At 39.8% G+C, this 20,372-nt stretch overlaps 1 protein-coding gene across 1 annotated transcript; it reads left to right on the top strand.

Annotated features, from left to right (window-relative positions):
* The first annotated feature begins 8,093 nt into the window (after positions 1-8,093).
* On the top strand, positions 8,094-19,195 carry tac1 (tachykinin precursor 1). Its single transcript, XM_074687668.1, has 5 exons — positions 8,094-8,934; positions 11,922-12,024; positions 12,109-12,132; positions 18,488-18,544; positions 18,639-19,195. Exons 1-5 carry the CDS (start codon positions 8,824-8,826, stop codon positions 18,686-18,688), a joined length of 345 nt encoding a protein of 114 aa, XP_074543769.1. The 5' UTR covers positions 8,094-8,823; the 3' UTR covers positions 18,689-19,195.
* The last annotated feature ends 1,177 nt before the right edge of the window (positions 19,196-20,372 follow it).

Raw genomic sequence — 20,372 nt, 5'->3', positions numbered from 1 at the left:
ATTGAACTATGGGTTTCAATAAAACGAGTCAAGTGAAAACTGAAACTCACCGGGGAGAGGTTGACTGATGCTTCTCAATGTTTCAAGTTCATAGTGAAACTGAGTCTCACCAAAAATTAATGAACCACAGTTTCTCCAATGGATACAATGGGCTGACTTTACAGTGAAGCTGAGACTCACCAGCAACAGATGGTCATGTTATGTGACTAAAAAAGGTTGATAGTGAAACTGAGGCTTACCAGAAATTAACCACGGTTTCCCAAAAGTTTATATTAAAAAGAGTTAACAGTGAAACTGAGACTTACTTGAAACAGATGGAGTGATGCTTGTCTATGGTATGTGATGAAACAAATCAATAGTAAAACTGAGGCTAACTAGAAATAAATGAACAACAGTTTGCCCAAATGATAAACAAAGTTTACAGTGAAGCTTAGACTTACCAGAAACAAATGGACTGATGCCTATCCATATAATGTGATAAACAAAAGTTAACAGAGAAGCTGAGACCAGTGTTATACGTTAATGAGTAAATGAGTATGAATATGAACTGAACTGATGAGTTTATAACTCCTGAACGAGAACAAGCACTGTGAACACAAGTCAGAGTTCTACTACTACGGCACTACCGCTGTATTCTCTTTTTGGACCATATAAAACTGACTATGAATGTGAACTAGTTCATTTTGGTTGGTGCAAAAAGAACATTGAGCTAGCTCACATGTCTTATGAGCTGACACAACACAGACTCACTAGAAACTGGTGGACTGATGCTCATACATGCTCTGTTATTATATAAGTTCATAATGAAACTTAGACTGACCAGAAATGAATGGTGCACAGTTTCCCAGAAGTTGGTAGAAGCAGGGTTAACAGTGAGATTGAAATTTACCATGAACAGATGAATCAAAATTTCTCTAAGGATGCACTGAGCCGAGTTTAGGGACACAGATGAGCCCATGGTTGTCCAGGAGATGTAATAAACCAAATTTACTGTGAAACTTGGAACAAAAATACTCAGTCATCATCTTGAAACACCAGAAACAGATGAGTGGATTCTTCTCTCAGCCCAGTGGGCTGAGCCTGGGCTGTGACATGGCTTCCTCTAGTCTCTACCAGGTGAAACCAACATAAAACTGTGTAGGAACAATCAGTGTGGACACCTGGGTAGTTTGGGCCTGGGTTCCTGATCTGTATGAAACCAAAGTGGATTAGCAGCGCTCAGGCCCCAACAGTCAAAGGCCACAAATCTGATCAGTGCAGCACCGTGACTCAAACACATTCTCAGTCTGAGGTCCCAAACCTGATTTATCTCACGTTTTGTTTCTTGAGATGAAATTCAATCAAACATCTGGGAGTGAAACAGTGAAGAGATTTGATCAATCTTTAGTCTTGAGGCTTATTTATGCTCCCTGTTGACCACTGGATGCCCGTGTGTGTGAACCACAGGAGTAAATCACATCACTGTTGTTTTAATTAAGGGACTGAGTGCCCACCAGCAGAGGACAGGAAAAAAGTATGCAGTCTTAAATAGAATCAGTCCCTAAATATGGTCAAACATCCTTGTGCTATCATTAAAAGTGGTGTCTGCAGGATTTTCCCTAAAAAAAAAATAAATGAATAAACAAACTTTTACAGGAATAATCCTGCTTAATCATCTCCTATTGTCCTCTATACATGTGTGTCTGTGTCAGCCTCAACCCCCTCCTCTGTCTGTATGTTGATGTTTTGGTTGTTTTGGGACATTTCAAGACAGAGAGTAAGGCCCCATTTACACAACATTTTATCCAAAAATGCTTGAAAGCTGTGAAAACACAGTGGAAATCAATCTGCGTTTACACAGAAACACTGAAAGCGCTGTAGTAAAAATGCCAGGCCTAAAGTGGGCGCTATAACTGTCTTGTCCAATAGCAGCTTTTGGTAGATCTCCATTGAAGTAGAGATGAGCTGATCATCTGGTGTTTTGGTAAAAACTAAGAGCAGAAGTGAAGAAACAGATGCGCATTTTGTTAAAGACAGTCAGATTCAGCAGATTCAGCAGCACAAGCACGACACGGTAGTCCACGACGATCGTAACAACGGTACTGTTGGACTGTTTGTATGTGCTTGTGCGGAGTGACGTCAGTGTTTCCACTGAAAATGCCAGCTTACTGTTTGCACGGCAACGGTGTCAGCAATGTTTCAGAAAAATCACACTTTGGAGGCTGTTTCAAAAATTTGCGTTTAAGGTCGGCTAAAACGCCCTTTCCGTTTAAACGCAAAGCCGAGGCGCAACAAAACTTTTGGCAAGTGGAAGTGGCTATCCTAAACGGCTACGATAGGGGACGTAGCATGGAAGAAAAACACAGCCAAAGTGAAACAAAATGCCAAAAACCTTTTTCCTTAATGAGGGTAAAGCTTGGCTCAACTTTCACTCTCTTTCAGGAACTTGAAGAGCAGCTCAAGACAAAGAGCAACGCAAGTAGACTTTCTGCTTACCAGGTATGTGTTAAATACCCGTGATTAGCTTGTGCTAACATGCCAAAACAGGTGCATGGCTCTGTAGTCTCTCCCACGTAAAAACGTGATGCTACAGGTGGTCTCTGGGCTATTAATTGTGTTCACATAATCTTGGTCAGAGGCAGTGGATGTGCGCTGCCGCTGGAACCCAGTTTAAATTTGTGACTACCAACAAGTTTGGGTAAATTCCTGATGACTCCACCTTTAAAGACTTATAAAATCAAACCTCACCTCTGTCCTTCAAGTGTCTCTTGATGTCAGATGATCAGTGGTCTGTTTTCAGCAGTGTCACATGCTGCGTAAGCATCAGCAAACTCTGCCTCTTTTCAAGGAAAATGTTCTCCATTAGTGGGGGGATAACGGAAAAATACGACAGGATTCTTTTTTTCTTTTTTTTTTGCAGGATCAGTATCTGGATTTCATCAGGGTTGTTTTTCATGTACAACCATTTGTCCTACAGAAAGTGAAAAAAATAAAAAAAACACTTTAGCCCCAAATATTTATTTTCCTGCATTCTGAACTATTTTTATGCGCTATTTTTTTCCCCGTTTCATAATCTTAACCCAGTCTTTAGTCTGGATGCTCATAAATTCCATTTTCCCCATCTTGATAAATACATTCATTTAAAGACGTCAGCTGTAAGGGTATTCTTGAGTGCAGGATGTAGGATGTACTTAGCTTTATGTAACCCGGGTGGGGAAAAAGCCCTCTGTTCTCACTCCCCTCCTGTTACGTAATGACGTCAGCGGGTCACATGAGCAAGCATAGCCAGTCAGAGTACGATATAAGGCGCATACCGCAACATATAGGAAGGGGAGGTTTGTGTACCATGCTGGATGAATCCGAGGCTGCAGGTATATCTCACCTTAAAAGTTGTTGTCTACTGTCTAAACCGTTAAAACCTTATGAACTAACAGAGTTTTAATCACACTATAGGAAGCCGACTACAAGTTCGACATAAAGAGCATTTTTCTCAGACAGACTTTGGTTTCGTTTATGCACTTGACAGAAAGTTTAAGTGTTTGCATAACTTAAACATAATTGAAATTGATATAATTAATCATTTCTGGGATACACCCAAAGAACACCAGATGTGTCCACTCAGGTAGGTTTCTTTTCAAGTCACTTTGTCAACTTACACTTGATCAGCTCTGTTGCAGTCTGGCTGCATCCCTGCTCTGGCAGGTAGCAGCAGATATGAAAGACTGCAAAATTTCCCCAGATGCTGGAGTCATGCACTGAAACCACCTGAAATGTCAGGTGACTTTCAAAAAAAACAAAAAAAAAAAAACATGCCGCAACCAGACTGTATTTAGCTTGACTACAATGCATACATAATAAGCGTAGCCAGACCAGGGGTCAACAGATTCTAGGTTTTACAGCCCAACATGAATGAAGAGAGGACCATGAGAGTGGGCAGAGCAGGAACTCCTTGGTCTTCTGTCTCCGGGTGTTTGGTGTCCTCCAACCTTTTGTGTGAGTTTTATTTTTCAGAAGACTTCAAAAAGCCTTCAAGCAAAAAGTGAAGTTCAATGACCTGAAGAGTGTGAACAACCAAATGAGCGTCCTGTCTGGCACCAAGCAGCAATCCAGGCAGAAAGTAAACATGGAGAGGACTCAAAGGAGTGTTGCTAGTTTGATGATGTGTTATTAAGACATAAAGTTAGCATAGCCATAATTAGCTACTGTGGACTGGAGGAAGTGAAACCAGACATGAAGTAAATGTCTTCTGCATTCTTGCTTTAAACTCTACCTGAAGATAGTCTCAACAAGGATCAAAATGTAGACTTAATACCAACTTCTGAAAGTCTGTGACATTCAGACACAATGCTTTGAAAGGGTGTCACATTCTTTGAGTTCTTTTCATCTTTTTGACAAGAAAGCTGAACACTCCCTAATTACTAGGGACTTTCTTGTCTTTTAAAGAATTCCTTTCTTTATATTTTTGGGCTTTAATACTTCTTTGGAAGAGGAAAAATACATCAAAGGAAAAGTAAAACAATTTACTGATTAAGAAAATGAAATTATTTTGATTACACCAAAAGCACAAATACACGTTCTGTTTCCAGGGAAAGATGAAAAATCTGTATTTTCTCTTCCTTGTGTTAAATATTTAAACATGTGTTTTCTTTAACATGTGCTCATTCTGTTTTTCATTTACATATATATAAATCCATATGTTTCCCAGTTTACATTAGAGACTTTCTGACGCTCATTTCTTAAAGTCAGCACTGCTTTGCTTTTGACTCCTCCAACAAACGAGCTGCTTTGGATTCACACCATGCATGAAATCGACTTATTCTCTGATATATTCACGCATGTTGGAGAGTCCACAGTGACCCACGATGCATCCTGCTGGACTTATTACCTCCACACAGCGGTGGCACCCCTGTAGACTGAGCTCCTATTTGTATTCCTCTTTATCTCTCAGCCCCAACCTGTGCAGAGTCCAGATCCTTTTACCTCCTACCTCTTCCACCTCCATCCTCCCACTCTGTCCCTCCCTCATGGCTCCTTTACCGCTCTCTGTCTGTGTTTCTCTCATCTGTTAATTGGATGAGTTGTTAAAGAACTGAGGAGGGTGAGATTTGAGTGTTTGCCCACCCCCCATAGAGGAGTACTGAAGCTATAGACAGTTTCTTTACCTACATAGTGTGTTTAATGGAAACCCTCCATAAACTCAACATAATTAAACTAACTTTTAATTCTTAGGGAAGGTTAAAAACAGAGCAGGAATACAGGTAACCTCAGAAAGAAATGGGAGAGCAGTACACTATAAAAAGTGAATCTTCAATCAGTTTTTTAATCAATCCAACTCAATATTTTTAAGTTAAGGTTTCCAATGTATTTTTGTGGATCATATCAACTTGAAATTCTGCGTTGCTACAACTAATAAAAAGAAGTAGTTGGACCAACTTAAATTAATTGCTTCAATCGGTCACACCTAAATAAAGAAAGTTCTTTGAAATGAAACTAACAAATTCAATTTTTAAGTAGTTTCAACTCGATAATCTTCAATTCCAAAAGGAAAAACCATGGGTGAGGAGGGATCACTGTGGATATGAGACCCTGTGGCACATTAAGATACCGCGCAGGGCCAGTGTGTCTGTGCTCCATGGCATGGACCAGCTGGCTGGCTGCTTGTCTTGGCTGCCTGTGCTCCACGGCAGTGAGGGCTCCAATTAAAATACTCTCTCAGTAATGGTAATTTGAATATAACTGAAGACAAAACCCAGTTTGTCATTTCTGATCATAACTTTAACCCATTAGCACATCTCATTTATTAAGATATAAAACATTAAACCAGCTTAAAGGTACACGGTCTATGCCACAGGGCACAGACAGCAGGTCCATGCCATGTGGAGCACAGAAAGCCTGTGACCTTGACAGGTTAACATTTTAATATACAGCGGGATCTAATATCCACTGCAATCTCTCCTCACTCACGGTTTGAAATGAGTCAATTCAATAGGCTGTAAAGTAAACTCAACTCAACTCAACTCAACTCAGCTTTATTTATAAAGCACTTTAAAACAACCTCAGCTGAAACAGAGTGCTGTACATAAAAGTAGTGCAGTCCCTGGCCTTTGAAGCACAGTAGCCGGCGATTGTTTTATTTATTTTTATTAATTTTATTTATTTTATTTTACTTCTTCTGTGTTTTTATTCATTTTACATTTGTTTTATGTCTTTTACATTGCTCCTTGTCCTTGACAAATTCATTTTACTTATGTTTTCTGTCTATTCCTTTATCTTGTATCTTATTCACTCTCTTGTACAGCACTTTGTTTTAACTATGGTTGTTTTTTAAAGTGCTTAACAAATAAAGTTGGATTGGATTGGATAAATGAGTAAATAAAACAAATAAATCATTAAAACAATAGTTCACATAGTAAAATAAATTGTGACATTGTTCTAAAAGTAATTTAAAACAATGAAACAATTAATAAAAACTAAAACAAACCGTAAAAACACTAAAACATGAGCAAAGTCTCAAGCTGGGTTAAAAGCCAAAGAATAAAAATGGGTTTTAAGACTTGTTTTAAAAGCGGACAGTGAGGGGGCTCGTCTTATGTGGAGGGGGAGCTTGTTCCACAATGTGGGTGCAGCAACTGAGAAAGCCCTTTCCCCTCTGAGCTTGGGCTTTGACCTTGGTACCTCAAGGAACAGCATATCAGCTGACCTGAGGCACAAGTAGACATAAAGTAAACTCAACTCGAGCCTATCGGTCATATTCACCAACCTTTTCAGTGCAATTGTTTTCCTAGATTCTTTTAAGTAAGCTCAACTTGTCACATTTTTACAGTGCAATAAAATATAAAAACACTGTCAGATTTTACTTTGAGGTTTTGCAAATTATTGAGTTGAAACAACTGAAAACCTTGAGTTGGACTGATGCAAAATGCTGAGTTGAGAACAATCAAATTTATAAGTTCATTTGACTTAATCAGTTTTGTTGATTGAACTGCATTTCAAATAACTTAATTGATTTAGGTGTTACCAATTGAAGCAATAATTTAAGTTGGTCCAACTGTTTTCTTTTTTCAGTGAGGGTTTAATGTGTGCTTTCATTGGCAGAGCAGATGTGACGTCAGTCCTTACGCAGACTCATCATCAGGATTAATCCACACTCAGTGGATCCCACCATCACAGCGTTGGGGTGTAAAAATCAGTCCTTACGAGCTTTAATTTAGGTCTTAGCCAACCTGATGAGTGTTGGCAAAAGCAGCATGACATGCTGAGCACTCCAACACAGCCTGTTAGTTTTTCTTTGTTTGTCCTGAATTGATATAAAAAGATTCCTGGAGAAAATAACCTCTGAGGTAAGGAGGAAAATAACTAAACAACAGACATAAAGAAGGCAACGAAGAAGACCAAATGAATGAAAGCAATCCCACTTGAGGCTAAAGTAGACATTTAAAGAAAATGGAGGTCATTCTGTGCCAAGCTTACGTCTAAAGCATTCATGTTTGTGTTACAGTTCATTAAAGTGAGATGAATAACACTGGGGAAACATTTGCATTAGCAGAAAGCAGATGTGTAAATAAAACGAGTTTATTGTTGGGAATAAAGACACTCGAGCAAGTCGAGCTTTCATTCAGGCTGAACTTTGTGCCACGGTGTCATCCTCTTTTCATCCTGAGCATCCTCCGTGTTTTAAACCAGCTTTTCTCATGGAAATGAGACACACACTCACAGGTCACACGACTGCTCCTCTCCATCCAGCGCAGAGAGGACAGAGAGGGGAATTCTGCTTCAAGCTGCAGGAGGACAGGGTCTATGGGGGGAAATCAAATCTGGGCTTTCATATCTTGATAAGAATCAAATTTAAGAAAACAGCAAACATACAAAATGAAAGTAATGTAACTGTATCAACAAAGGATAAATGTATCATTTATATTAAGGTATTCAAGTGTAATTGGTGTAAAAATGACAAAGCTGTGTGTAAAACTGCTCTGCAGATATATAAGTAGTCAACTCGACGTAAAACCACGTGCGTCATCATGTGTTTACGACACTGTGACGTATTTAAGAAAGTGACGGGTCAAAGCTCACAGGACAGGGCCGGGGTAAAGCTGTAAAAATAGAACTGGGCTCGCTTTTTGGGAGAAAAATCACCAAAAAAATCATTTTGAGTCTAGAAGTCACTGTTAAAGTGTTTTAATGAGATATGAGCTGAACTTGTTGATGAAAAGAGGAAACCAAACGAAGAAGCAACCCTGAGCTCCTTCCACTCTGTTTTGCGTGGTTAAAAAATCTCGAACAAGAACTAATAACTCATACAGGGCCTTCTCACCCTGAGGCAACTCGGTGCTTTTTATAAAATGATAAAGTACTCCACCGTCATCAGAGCAGCGCTGTTAACAGTCAGGAAACTTATTGAGAGGTTGAACTCCGGAGCTGCGCTGAATTTCTGAACACAACTCCTGTTTTTGGCTCACATTCAGACCAAACTGAAGGTAGAAAAAAGTCCGGTGACGCACGTCTTCACAGCCCCTGATATCTGTCCGCTTCCTATAACTTCAAAGAGGAGCAATCAAACTACTCTAATGACGTAACCGAGCACCCCTGGTATAAAGGAGCGCGTGCAGAACTCACTGGACAAAGAGTGGGCACGCGAGAGAAGACGCTGCTGCAGAGGCTGAGCGCGCGGACAGCTTTTGGACACGCTGTGGTTTTTTACGCACGCAGGCACGCACTCACTATGGACTACTGCTGAGCTCTGAGGGAGGACACAGTGCGCGCGAAAACAGCTGCTGCTCGAGCATCAGACCTTTACCTGATTTATTTTTTTGTTTCACAGACCGACTGAAGCTCACAGAAACCATGAAGTTGCTGTTTTTCCATGTTCTGATGGCTTTTATCGCTGTCGCTCAAGTTTTTTGCGTGGATCCAAAAGAAGAGGCTGACTACTGGACGAGCAGTAACCAGATTCAGGTAATCTCTCGATACTTATCACTCACAAAATTCACTTGTAAGGTTAGAATTCCATGCGTTTCTCTGCATGTCTGGATAAAAGTTGGTCTCCTCAGTATGAAAGCGCAAAAAGTGGCTTTATTTTTTGTTTTTCCATTTATTTCTATACAATAGGTGCTCAACAAGGTTGAGATCATTGTACAAGAAATGTTAAGAATGTAGATCAAGATGTTCATTAATTCATTGATGCAATGTTTCAATTCATACAATTTCAACCTAAATCTGATGTTTTTTCAGTCTCCTGCCAAGAGTTTGATACATTTAGAGTAAATAGTTGAATATTGCTTTGAGTAATTAAAAAAAAAAACGTTTTTGGTGTCATGACCTCATTGCATTTTTTTTTTAAATATTCTCTGGATTCAGAAATATTTTTTTTTCAGTAAAGTCTGTGTTTTTTTTAAGTCTGAACTGAGCTTTTAAATATCAGAAAACTTTGCCCCAAAATAAAATTTTTGACCACAGCAGCTGTGCAGTTACAGTTAACCCACAAGGTTCTGGCACAAAGATGTTGACACCAGATTAGAAAAAAAACCTAAAAGACCAATCACTGACTAATGTACAGTGTAACATTTCCATTCCAATAACTGGAATGCTGCTTGAAACGCTTTAACAGTCAAGTTCTGAAAATCTAGAAACAAACCTTCTGGAGCGAATCAAGTCCAACTGGTTCACTGTGCAGCTTCCATTCATTGATCTCAGAGGACTGTTTAGCTACGGAGAACTGGGGGGACTGTTGCTGCTGAAGCTTTTAATGTTTTATACCAAGGATGAAGCTGAGATGTTGGGGAGGAGGTTACTCCTCCAGGATTAGCAATGGGCATAAGATAAGGGGGAGACTTTGCTTTTGTGCATTTTAAGAACAACGTTGAAATGCTAGGTGTTGCGTGTACAGACTTTTGAAGGGCAAAAGTGAAAAGAAAAAAAAAGGCATAAAAAGCGCATTTTTGCTTCTGAAGAGGGCAGTTAAGCATGGGTTTTGCCAACCAAGTTGACAAACTCACCGTATTGGGATGAAGTCACAATATCATCCTCTTACTCATGGGATATCCGTCCCAGCCACGTACCACTACGGTTTTGCGCTTACACATCCAAGTACGCACTCACACACTGCGTTAGACACTCTCCCACCCTTTCATCACTTCTGTCTCCTCCATCCTCCCTCCTCTGTTACTACCTCTGAGAGAGGGTCAGATGTTTTCTCCACAGTCATCCCCTGTAGCAGTAAATATCCAGCCTTGAAACAGCAGCATTAAAAGCAAAAAAGAGGATAAATATAGATCGATAAGTTTTGGACAAAGTTTAAAAAAAAACATTAAGTTGAGATGCACATTTTTCTTTATTAGTATCATTTTTTTTCATAAGTTTATACATGAAAAAGCACAATAACAGGCTGAAAGAACGATTCTTTTATTTACAGCACACTTGTCTTTTTGGAAGAAAGTCTTACACTGGAATAAACTGAAATTGTATGGAGTGTTTTTGTTTTATTTCCAGGAGAAAATACCATTCTAGACTTGATATGAGCCGCATTCATTTGACCAGTCCGGAAAAATGTCTTGTTTTTAGTTATTGAAAGACAAAAATAGGTCCGAATTGCTTGTAACAAGTAAAAAAAATGCCAATGGAACAAGAGAAAAGTGACTAGAATGAGACATTATTTTAGTTTCAAGCAAATTTTCGAGCAAATTTTTCTTGTTCCATTGGCAGATGTTTTTTTTTTACTTGTTACAAGCAATTCAGACCTCATTTTAGTCTTTAAATAACTCAAAAGAAGACATTTTTCTGGATTGGTCAGGTGAATGTGGCTCAAATCAAGTATGACAAGATAATTTTTCTTTAAAAAAAAGACAAAAGCACTTGATAAGATTTCAGTTTTTTACAGAGTATGATGTTGTTTAAGTAGAGTTAACAGCTCAGATCATCTCCTCCGTTTTCCCAATTCAAGACTGAGGCATGTCTTGAATTCTTCTCCACACAGTCGAGACTCAGCAAAGCACAGCTCTTCTAATTCAATAGAAGCCTATCAATAAAACATTTCATCCTTGAGTCTTGAAAAGTTTCACCTAAATCATAATACGGGGATCAGTCTCATCCCTCTGGGAGAAAATTAGATAATATCTGAGCTCCTGAAGATGGAGACGCTCGCGGCGCTCGGAGCAGCCAGCCAATAGGAAATTAAATAAACCCTTAAGTGCTCCTCGAAGTCGCAGCTGAGGCTAAAACCGTCTCCATCAGCATGAAGCGCACGTCCTGAGTTTGACATTGCGATGTGGAGAGGAGCCAGCAGGCTGAACCTGCAGGAGGCCGCTCTGCAGATGAAGGAGGCAGTGATAAATCACCAGAGCTCAGCGTGGAGACGTTAGTGGCCCCCCAGGAACGCTTCTCAGTCAGGCTAATGCAGGCAGAGGAAATATGTCCTGGAAATAGAAAAGCTCTAATGAAAGCTCAGGATTCTGGCTTTATACGGGTTATTATTAGAGCCATGTTCAGATCCAGCCTTCTTTTCAATGAGTACAAAAGACATTCAAGGAACATTTTTGTCACCAGTGATTCCTCTTCATCATCTATAAAATCAAACTAAACCTCGAGGGACAGACTGAACATGTTGATGTTAATTTTTAATGTCTACATCAGCTGCAGGGCTCTCAGGTGTCAGACGTGTCGTGCACATAAAGTGGACAAAACCTCATAAGACACCAGTGATACAGCTGTAGTGGTTTAATTATTCATCAGTCATTTGAAAGTTGTGAGCTCCTTTTCTCCAGGTAAAATCTACCACAACAAGTTCTCATTACCACTAACCAATTAACCACAATCTCAACATCTCCCTAAAATGTCTCTTTTGGAAAAAATACTCAAAGTTTGGTGGCAAACTAACCTCAGGCTCCATACAAAGATGTCTTTCATTAATCGTCTCTGTAAATGCTCACTGAGATTCTCGCCCACAGGACGGCTGGCTCCCCCAAGACTCGTTCAGAGACATCCTCCTGAGGATGACGAGAAAGCCGCGGCCGCATCAGTTCATCGGCCTGATGGGGAAACGCTCCATGGGTGAGAGATCTGACTCACAGGTTTATCTTCATTTCTTCCTCTCTGCGCTTGGTTTTAATGTCACCTCTTCTTTCCTCTCCACAGGAAACACACAGATCACCCACAAAAGTGAGTATCTAATCGAGTTCACAAGTCATAACACTACTTTTCTGTCAAATGGAAGTGACCACATACACTCGTAGCTTATTCAGGTCGTAAAAACACCATCTGTCTGTCTGTCTGGTCATTTTTAGCCTCACTTTGACTGTCACATTTTCTACACAAACACTTTTGTTTGTTTTTTTGTCAATTTTATTAGAATTTAGACAGTTTCTTACTCTTTCTATATAAACTGAAACAAGTTGATAACAGAAGACTTGCAGAAATCTCTTCGACACACACACCAAGGTGAAGTTAAGCTACACTTAGACACATGGGCCGTAGCTTAAGAGGCAAATGTGTGTAACCACCATTCTGAAGCGTTGTTTTGGTCACGTGACTGGTGACGTCTAACACATGTGAGTGACGTATATGTATATATGCAATGAATCCCTGGGTTGGTTCAGTTTTCACATGGTGTGTGTGTGTATTTTCTGTATTTGAATTTTCTCCATGTAAAAATTACATCAGTCAGTTAACGTTTAGCACGTCTCCTGAATGTAGCAGAACCACTGAAATATTTAATAATACACATTAAAAGTGAGGCATACAAAGGTAAACTAACAGACATGCTAAATAAGAAATATGGTCTTCAGTATTTATTGTCATTATTAGTAGTAATTTAATTATTCTATATCATATTATAATTAACTATTAGGTGTTTATCCACTTGAAACCATTCAATCATTTAGTGTTATCAGATGGGAATGCACTGGCAAAATAAATCCTGAACAATCCATGAACCAGTAACATGTATCAACTGCGCTTCATTTTATTGACCACTAGGTGTCCCACTCGAGCACTGTGAGTCATTAAAGATTGGTAATGAATCATGTTTTGAAAAAAGTGTCCAAGCTTCAACAACACCTTGGTCAGCCATCACTAGCTACAGTTACACCACTACCAGCAGGCAGAGGTAATTTACTCAGAAGATGGCGCTATAGCATGTCTTAGAACATTAAGCTAGCTTGAGATTCCCTTGTTTAAGACAGAAAGTGAGCAGCAGAGTGGATGAAGGGAATCAAGCTGACGAGGTGTAGTCAACCCTACCATGGACTGAGCCTCACTACAGGACAGTCAGCTCAAAGGAGCTTCTAGAAAGAACCACACAGCTGCACAGAAGCTACATGTTGTGGGCAGTGTTTAAACATTTAAACTTTTCTCAGTATTGAATCAACACTGTAACCTACACCTGTATATGTAGCTCCTTCCTGATGCAGAAACCTACACCCACAGTCTGACATTCACCTCCAACTAAAAGTAACTACATGACCAAACGATATGGACCATGAGCTCTGTGATTGGTCCACAGAGTGGCATTTTCTTCCTGCTTTCTTAACATTTTCAGATTCACCAGATTCACCATACATCCAATCTCTGCCAACGTCTCCTCCCCACCCTTTCCTGTAAAAGTTGTTGTATGAAAAACAGCAACATGTATCAGCTTCAGTAGAAATGCAGTGGTGTCCTCCTTATGAAAAACCAAGAGAATAAGCTATCAGGACCAAAAACATGCATTCTGACAATCATACTGACCACTGCCCCCGTGTGTTTTGGGGGAGTACTGCAGAAGTATGTAGCGCTCACAGCTGTGTAAGCCACTATTGTGTAGGATCAACTCTGAAGTATAATCCAGGCTTTAGTCTGATTTACATTCCTAAATGTTATGACGTACAAAGATTCACCATGCTACCTTTTTTATGAATTCAGAAATAAGATCAACACAACAAGCCCATTTCTTCATATCAGGCTGGAAACAAACTGACAGTGAAACTTAGTGGCAACCTCCGGTCTGGGAATACGAGACGATGCTGAAGTGCTAAAATCTGCTGTTTCTTGAACGTCCGCTTGAGGCTGGCTCTGGAAGTAACGGAAGTCACAAACACACCAAGCCAAAAAAAGCCGTTATTAAAGCAGAAATTAACCTTTTTACAGCCTGGTTCAGAAAACGTCTCTTGTCTGAGTTGCTAATTTTACTATCGGCACACACTGTACAGGGGGTGAATTTTTTCTAACTCGGCCGTTCAGAGGATATTAAGATCGCGAGCCCACCCAATAAGAGGCACAGCTCAGGGTCACGTGACCGTAAGGTGCCTTATAGCTGTAGGCGAAGCCCTTGCCACTATCAATATGGCTGTGATAGCTGATGTGCTTCATTGTCCATTTCAGAAACAGACAGGGGGTGACGGGGAGACTGCGTCCATGTTTTAAGCAGTCTATGAGTTTAACACAGTGCCTGAAGGGGGCCAACTCACTTTCAGAGCCAGCCTCTAGTGGCCACAAAAGGAACTGCAGCATATTGATATTGGCTTGTTTCGTGGACATTGGAGTATGTGGTTCATCCACAACCTGAAATCTCTGATCCAACTGAGCAGTGCTCCTCGATTTCTAGAAAAAAATGTCTAAATATGTTAAATAAAAACTAAATGATCTGAAGAATACTGATGTTAATCGTAATATAAAAAAATTCAAGCCAGATTCAATACTTTAAAAAAAGCTTATGAAAAAAACATTAGATGCTGTATATGAAAGGCTCTAACATCACATCCTTACTTTTAGATTGTCATGTCCTTTTATCAGAAATGAGAAAATTCAGCTGCTAAGGCTTCAGGTTTTTGCAGAGCAGCGTGACTGATGTTGCTCCCAGACTCTCTGATTTCCACGAAACATGTGAACAACATGACGTCAGAGCTCTTACCTGAAGCTTCCCGCTGCTTCTGTGTCATCTGCTCAAAATAAACCTATTAACGAAAAAAAAATGACCTGCGAGGCTTCACCTCAGAGATTAATTTTTACTGACACTGCCACTTTGCTTCCTGTCATAAAACTCAAACTTTAAGGTCAAACAAAAATGAGGAGCCTCATCACATGAGGGCTGTCTGTATAATTAAGATTTTACAGCATGTTTGGGTGTTAAAGGTGATTAAATAAACTTAATAAGCATGCAGCCTGCAGGTGTGTTTTGGGGAGGGGTTGGTGGATTTATCCCAAACCTGTAAAGTCACCCTGTGAGAGAAAAACGGGTGAGTCATTCAGGTCAAAAAGAGAACAAAGTGAGCACAAAGGGGAAAAGCAATTCCTCATTTTTGTATATTTAAGTTGGCGGTATAAAAAGAGAGCAGTCCACCAGATTTAATTAACTGACAGGCTCAGGAGATGGTTTTGTACGTCACAGTTTTAGCTTTTCTTTGAACGTGTTAATTTGTGGATGAGGTTTGGAGAAGACGTCTGTGACGGACAAAGAAAGAAGAGATGAATACACACAGGAGAGAAAAGAACCACGGGGAAGGAAGAGGAGGTGGAGGAGGGGATTTACCCTTTTTTTTTTCCTCTGTCAGGGTTTTTTTTAGTCCAAATTAGCCTCCCACTCACTCAGTGATGCAACAACAGCAGAAAGAGTGAGTACACATCTCATTTATTCCTGGTGTGCAGGCGCGGCCATCAGTCACTCGTGATTAGGGCAGCTGAGAGTAATGCTCCAAGGACATGTGAGAGTTAAATTGGATTGTTTATGCCTGTGATGATGAGAGGGGGGGCTGTGATTTTAACTCATAAGTAATTTCTTCATACTCATTAAAGATGAGACAGTTTGGATGCTTCCTCAGTAGAAACAACGAGAGCAAACCGGAGTTATTCACAGTAAAGTCTCAGCAGTCTTATGCACCCATTGATGTTTTTAATGTCACATATTCCCTCAGGGCTCATAAGTTTTATAACTCCCCCTTCCGCTCAATACACCCCCACCTTCCTCCTCCTCCTCCTCCTCCTCCTCCTCCTCCTCCCCCTGATCATATTACAGTCCATTACCGTGATTGACAGGCGCTCCGCTCAGCCTGTGATGCAACCGCCCGTCACATTTACTCAAACTGAAAACCTGACAGGACCGAGGCTGCTCTCCAAACAACCAACATCAACTTTTTTTTTCTGTTTTCAGGACAGAAATACAAAACTCAATCAGTTATTGTATGATAAGACAGAAAACGCTCATCAGGCTCCTCCAGCTGTAACAAAAAAAAAGTGAAGCCAGAATTCCCTCATTTGGAGCCAGAGTCTGGTTATTTAAGAGAGCGTCTGGATAAGCAGTAGTCTGAAATACACAAATATCAATACTTTTAAATGTCAGAGCTCTCTCAGGTGGGTCCAACCACAGCCGAACAGATTCATGTCATGATACGAAGAATACACTCGCGTTTATGGAAGCTTCAGAGACTCTTTTGTCATGTTTGTCTCGTTTTCTCTGACTCTGATCTGATGCATACAGCGCAGTAGTAGCCAGTGGTCAATCAGGGCACTGTGCTCATTTCACAGCTGTTTAAACGCAATTAAAAGTTGAAAACTTTGACAAACTCTGCACGATGTTAGCTTGTTTTAATGACTGAAGCCATTTTTGAGAAACTGTCATCAGACGTGTTCAGAGCCTGAGCACTAAAACAACGTGACGATTTATTTGATTTTAAGGAGGAGGCAGCCCTATGACTTTAGGTGGAGCTCCAAATGTTCGTTGACAGAGTTATTTTTCACCTGTGTCATGAGTCTCAGCTTCACTGTTGACTCCGACTCATTCGGAGGCTTTTGACACTTTGGCTTTCTTTGGCGGTTTGAAACCAGAAATAGATAAAAAGTGTTTTTGTACCATGATGTTGATTTGTAAAAAGTAAGGCTTTGTCAGGTCTGTCCACCAGAGGAGAAAAAAAAAAATTGCTGAACCAAGGTCATATTGATCATTTTTAATGCAGCCTGCATTGGCTCTGTATGCAAAACATTACAATATATTAACTTGCGCAAAAATGTGAACTTAGGAAAACTAGGGCCACAATAATATATAAATATACAATTTGAGACACTAATAAAACAATGTCAAAAGAAGAAGAGGTTATTTTACGAGAACAAAGTCCTAATGTCACAAAAAAGTTGTTCTGTTATGAGATTAAGTTAGTATGTTGTGGGATTAAAACATGGACTGTATAATGAATGGACGTAGTCTCGTGAGTTCACCCGACTGTTTTGAAAACACAGTTTGAAGCAAATTATCAGCCAGGGCCATACTGGTAAGAAGGTGGGCTTTGAGCCACCACACTGACAGCTTAACAGCGCCGCCTGTCAATCAGCTGAGCTGTGCCTCTGATTGGGCAAAGTCGTCATCTAAATATCTAAACTGCAGAATCATGAAAGAAAAAACATCACACACTGTGTGCGCCGTTAGAGAAATTTACTATTCAGATGAAAAACATCTCTTATACCAGGCTGTAAACATGTTTATTTCTGCTGCTACTTTTTTCTTTTTTCTGGCTTGGTGTGTATGTGGTGTCATGTACTTCTGGAACCAGCCTGAAGGGGGCGCTCCATGAACTGCATGTAGCACTCCTGCATTGCCTCATATTTATAGAACAGACATTGCTGTTTGGATAATGTTTCAAAAAGAAAAGAAATCACATAATGCAAAGGGATTCCAAATGTTCCAAGAAAAAAGTTGTAGGGATAAATTTATGTTACAAGATTAAAGTTGTAATGTCCTGAGATAAAGAGTTATAAAAACACTAGAAAGAAGCTGAAATGTTACAGTTTAAATGAAGATATGTAAAGTCAATTTTACAAGTTATGTTTTGAGAGAAAAGTTGTCATGCTATGAAAATTAAATCATAATGCTACAAGCTTAGAGTTGTAATGTTGTTAGAAAAAAGCTGTAACGCTACAGGAAAAAAGTCATGGTGTAAAAGAATAAAGTTTATGAGGAGGAACAATGGATTAAGGTCCTACTGTTGTGAAAATCAGAAAGCTTTGATGTTACGTGGATAAAGTCTTGCTTCCGTAGTTTTTAAGATTTGTTTAAGTCTTAATCCTGTAAAAAAAAATAAATAAATAAAAGAAAGAGAAAAAAAGAAAAAGAAAGAAAAACACAAAGGGTTGAAATTCTCCAAGACCTAAGTAAAACTGTTACATTTTACTTCACTGGCCCTCATCCTTAGTTGTTGTTTTATGTTATTAAATTTCACCATTCCTTGATTCATCATAAAACCAAAAATTGAACGATCGTTGATCTGGACACAACTCTCTTGCTCTGGAGGGACTCCATTGAAAACCATTATTTTTAACACTCAAAATGGGAAAAAGAAGCATTTTTAGTGGGTTTCATTTGATTGTTGTGCTGCTATCACTTCCTGTTTAATTGCTGTCAGATGAAACAGTGTAACACTTCAAAGCTTTTTGGAAAACTGTGGTTTTATCTGTTTTTTCTTGCGCTGGTTACTGAGTGCTCAATGATGCTGACACTGTTTGATAAACTGGTCTGAGAGCTGCATTAAACTAACATGTCCTCTCCTTATAGGGCATAAAGTCAACTCTTTTGTTGGACTGATGGGCAAAAGGAGCCAAGAGGAGCCAGGCAAGTTCACCAAAGTTCTTAATGCATGAAAATGTTGAAATGACACACTGAGGCGTAATGTGAGCTCAGTCTAATAGGTTTCCTTTCTGTGCAGAGTCCTACGAGTGGAGCACATTACAGACATACGACAGACGCCGCCGCTAAACAGCCATCTCCTCTCTGCCTGCTCCTCTTCTCGCCGCTCCCCGTCTGACGGAGAAGTGATCGACGCTGGTTTTGTTTTTCTCCAAACTGTGTGTAGCTGTTAGTCAAATAAACTGATTCTGTTTCCACATTGTAGTGATGTAGCAGTGCCGTAGCCGTGCCAGTTTCATTCATCCATACAGGAGAGGGAGATTGGGTGGAAGAGAGGGCGGCGTTTTCTCATCTATGTTAGATTTTTCAGCCATCTGCTTCAAAGAGTAAATGTTGTTGTGGACCATCAAGGCAAGGCGATACCCTGGGGTATGCTGAAGATTGCACTGCCAAAGCCACTGTATAGTGCCTCATTTCTGTTTAATTGCTATTGATTGTTCTATAAAATCTGCCACACTGGGACAGGATCTCATTCAGAGCCGTCATGATCTCCACCTGGTGTGATATGACAGGATACCTGTGTGTTTACATGGTTTAATAAATATTAAAATTATTTTCTTTACTGGTTCAACTTCAGCCTCTAAGTTGTGAATTCTTTCAAATATTCTCATTAAAACACCTGCGGATGATCTGAGCATGTTAAAGTGGGGTAGGGCTGCCCTCTGGTGGACAACAGAGGTATGACAGGAGGTCACAGCAGATATAAACATGAAACCAGAGCAGTGTGAAAAATACAATCTCAACCAGGTTATATATCAGTATACTTGAAATGAGGTCGTCACAGTGTTTTGGTGCAATTAAAACAATATATAACAATATTAATTGAAGGGAAAAGTTTTCAAACAGCAACAAAGGGACTTTACACAGGTTATTAAACAGTGTGGGTGAAACCCAAGAGTGCAAAAATCTTGCAGTAGATAAGGCATTTTGCAAAATAAGAAATGATTTAAGTTACAGTTTAACATGTATTTAACACCTGCCTAATAAATATTTTTTATTTTAAAAGTGGGGTGTTGTGCTTTCTCATATTTTAGACATGGATATAAAGTAATACTTGGTGTTCATACAAAATGTGAAAGGATCTTAACTAGACTTGCTGAAACAATGAGGCCATTGCATAAGGACCTCCTAACTATTTTATAGAGGGGAGGGCCTCAAACACCAGAGCCTATCAGAAAGGAGGGGGTTTGTGGAGCAGGGAGCCTTAAAGAGACAGCAGCTAAAATGAAGAGTTTCAGGCGGAGACTGAAACAAGCGTTCTCTAAAACACCAGCGTGAATACAGCAGGGAACAGGGAAAGCTGCTACAGGGGTTTGAGACCTACAGTATAAATCTTTAAAAAAGCACAATACCTCCTCTTTAAATGACTAGGACTGCCTCTTGCAAACGACTAATAATAAATAAATCCATGGAAAGAGGTCTCCAACAGCTCACCTCCACCTGTTCACACTCAGACAAAATCCTTCCTGTTAGCAGACTAAACTTGTTCACATCTTGGTAAGTTTTGCTCTCAGGCTCTTAAAGACCATGGAATCAGTGGGTCTTTGCCCTGGGGTCCTGCTTACAGGATGATAACCATTAGTTATCCCTCACACTGCAACCTCTGGTGTTGAGATTCTTCTTGCTGTAACCTTACAGGTTGGAAATTCGTCATACATAAGGTTTTAACATCTGCTGCTTAAAATGTGAAGCACAGCACTCTCTGGTGGACAATAACGGTACTACACAATACACAAACACTGAAGTCTACTCA

Source organism: Halichoeres trimaculatus, unplaced genomic scaffold (genome assembly GCF_033239565.1).
Source record: "Halichoeres trimaculatus isolate MK-OKI-2021-1 unplaced genomic scaffold, fHalTri1.1 fHalTri1_scaffold_14, whole genome shotgun sequence".
In the NCBI taxonomy this organism is placed as follows: domain Eukaryota; kingdom Metazoa; phylum Chordata; class Actinopteri; order Labriformes; family Labridae; genus Halichoeres; species Halichoeres trimaculatus.
This window is presented reverse-complemented; position numbering and strand designations above follow the sequence as displayed.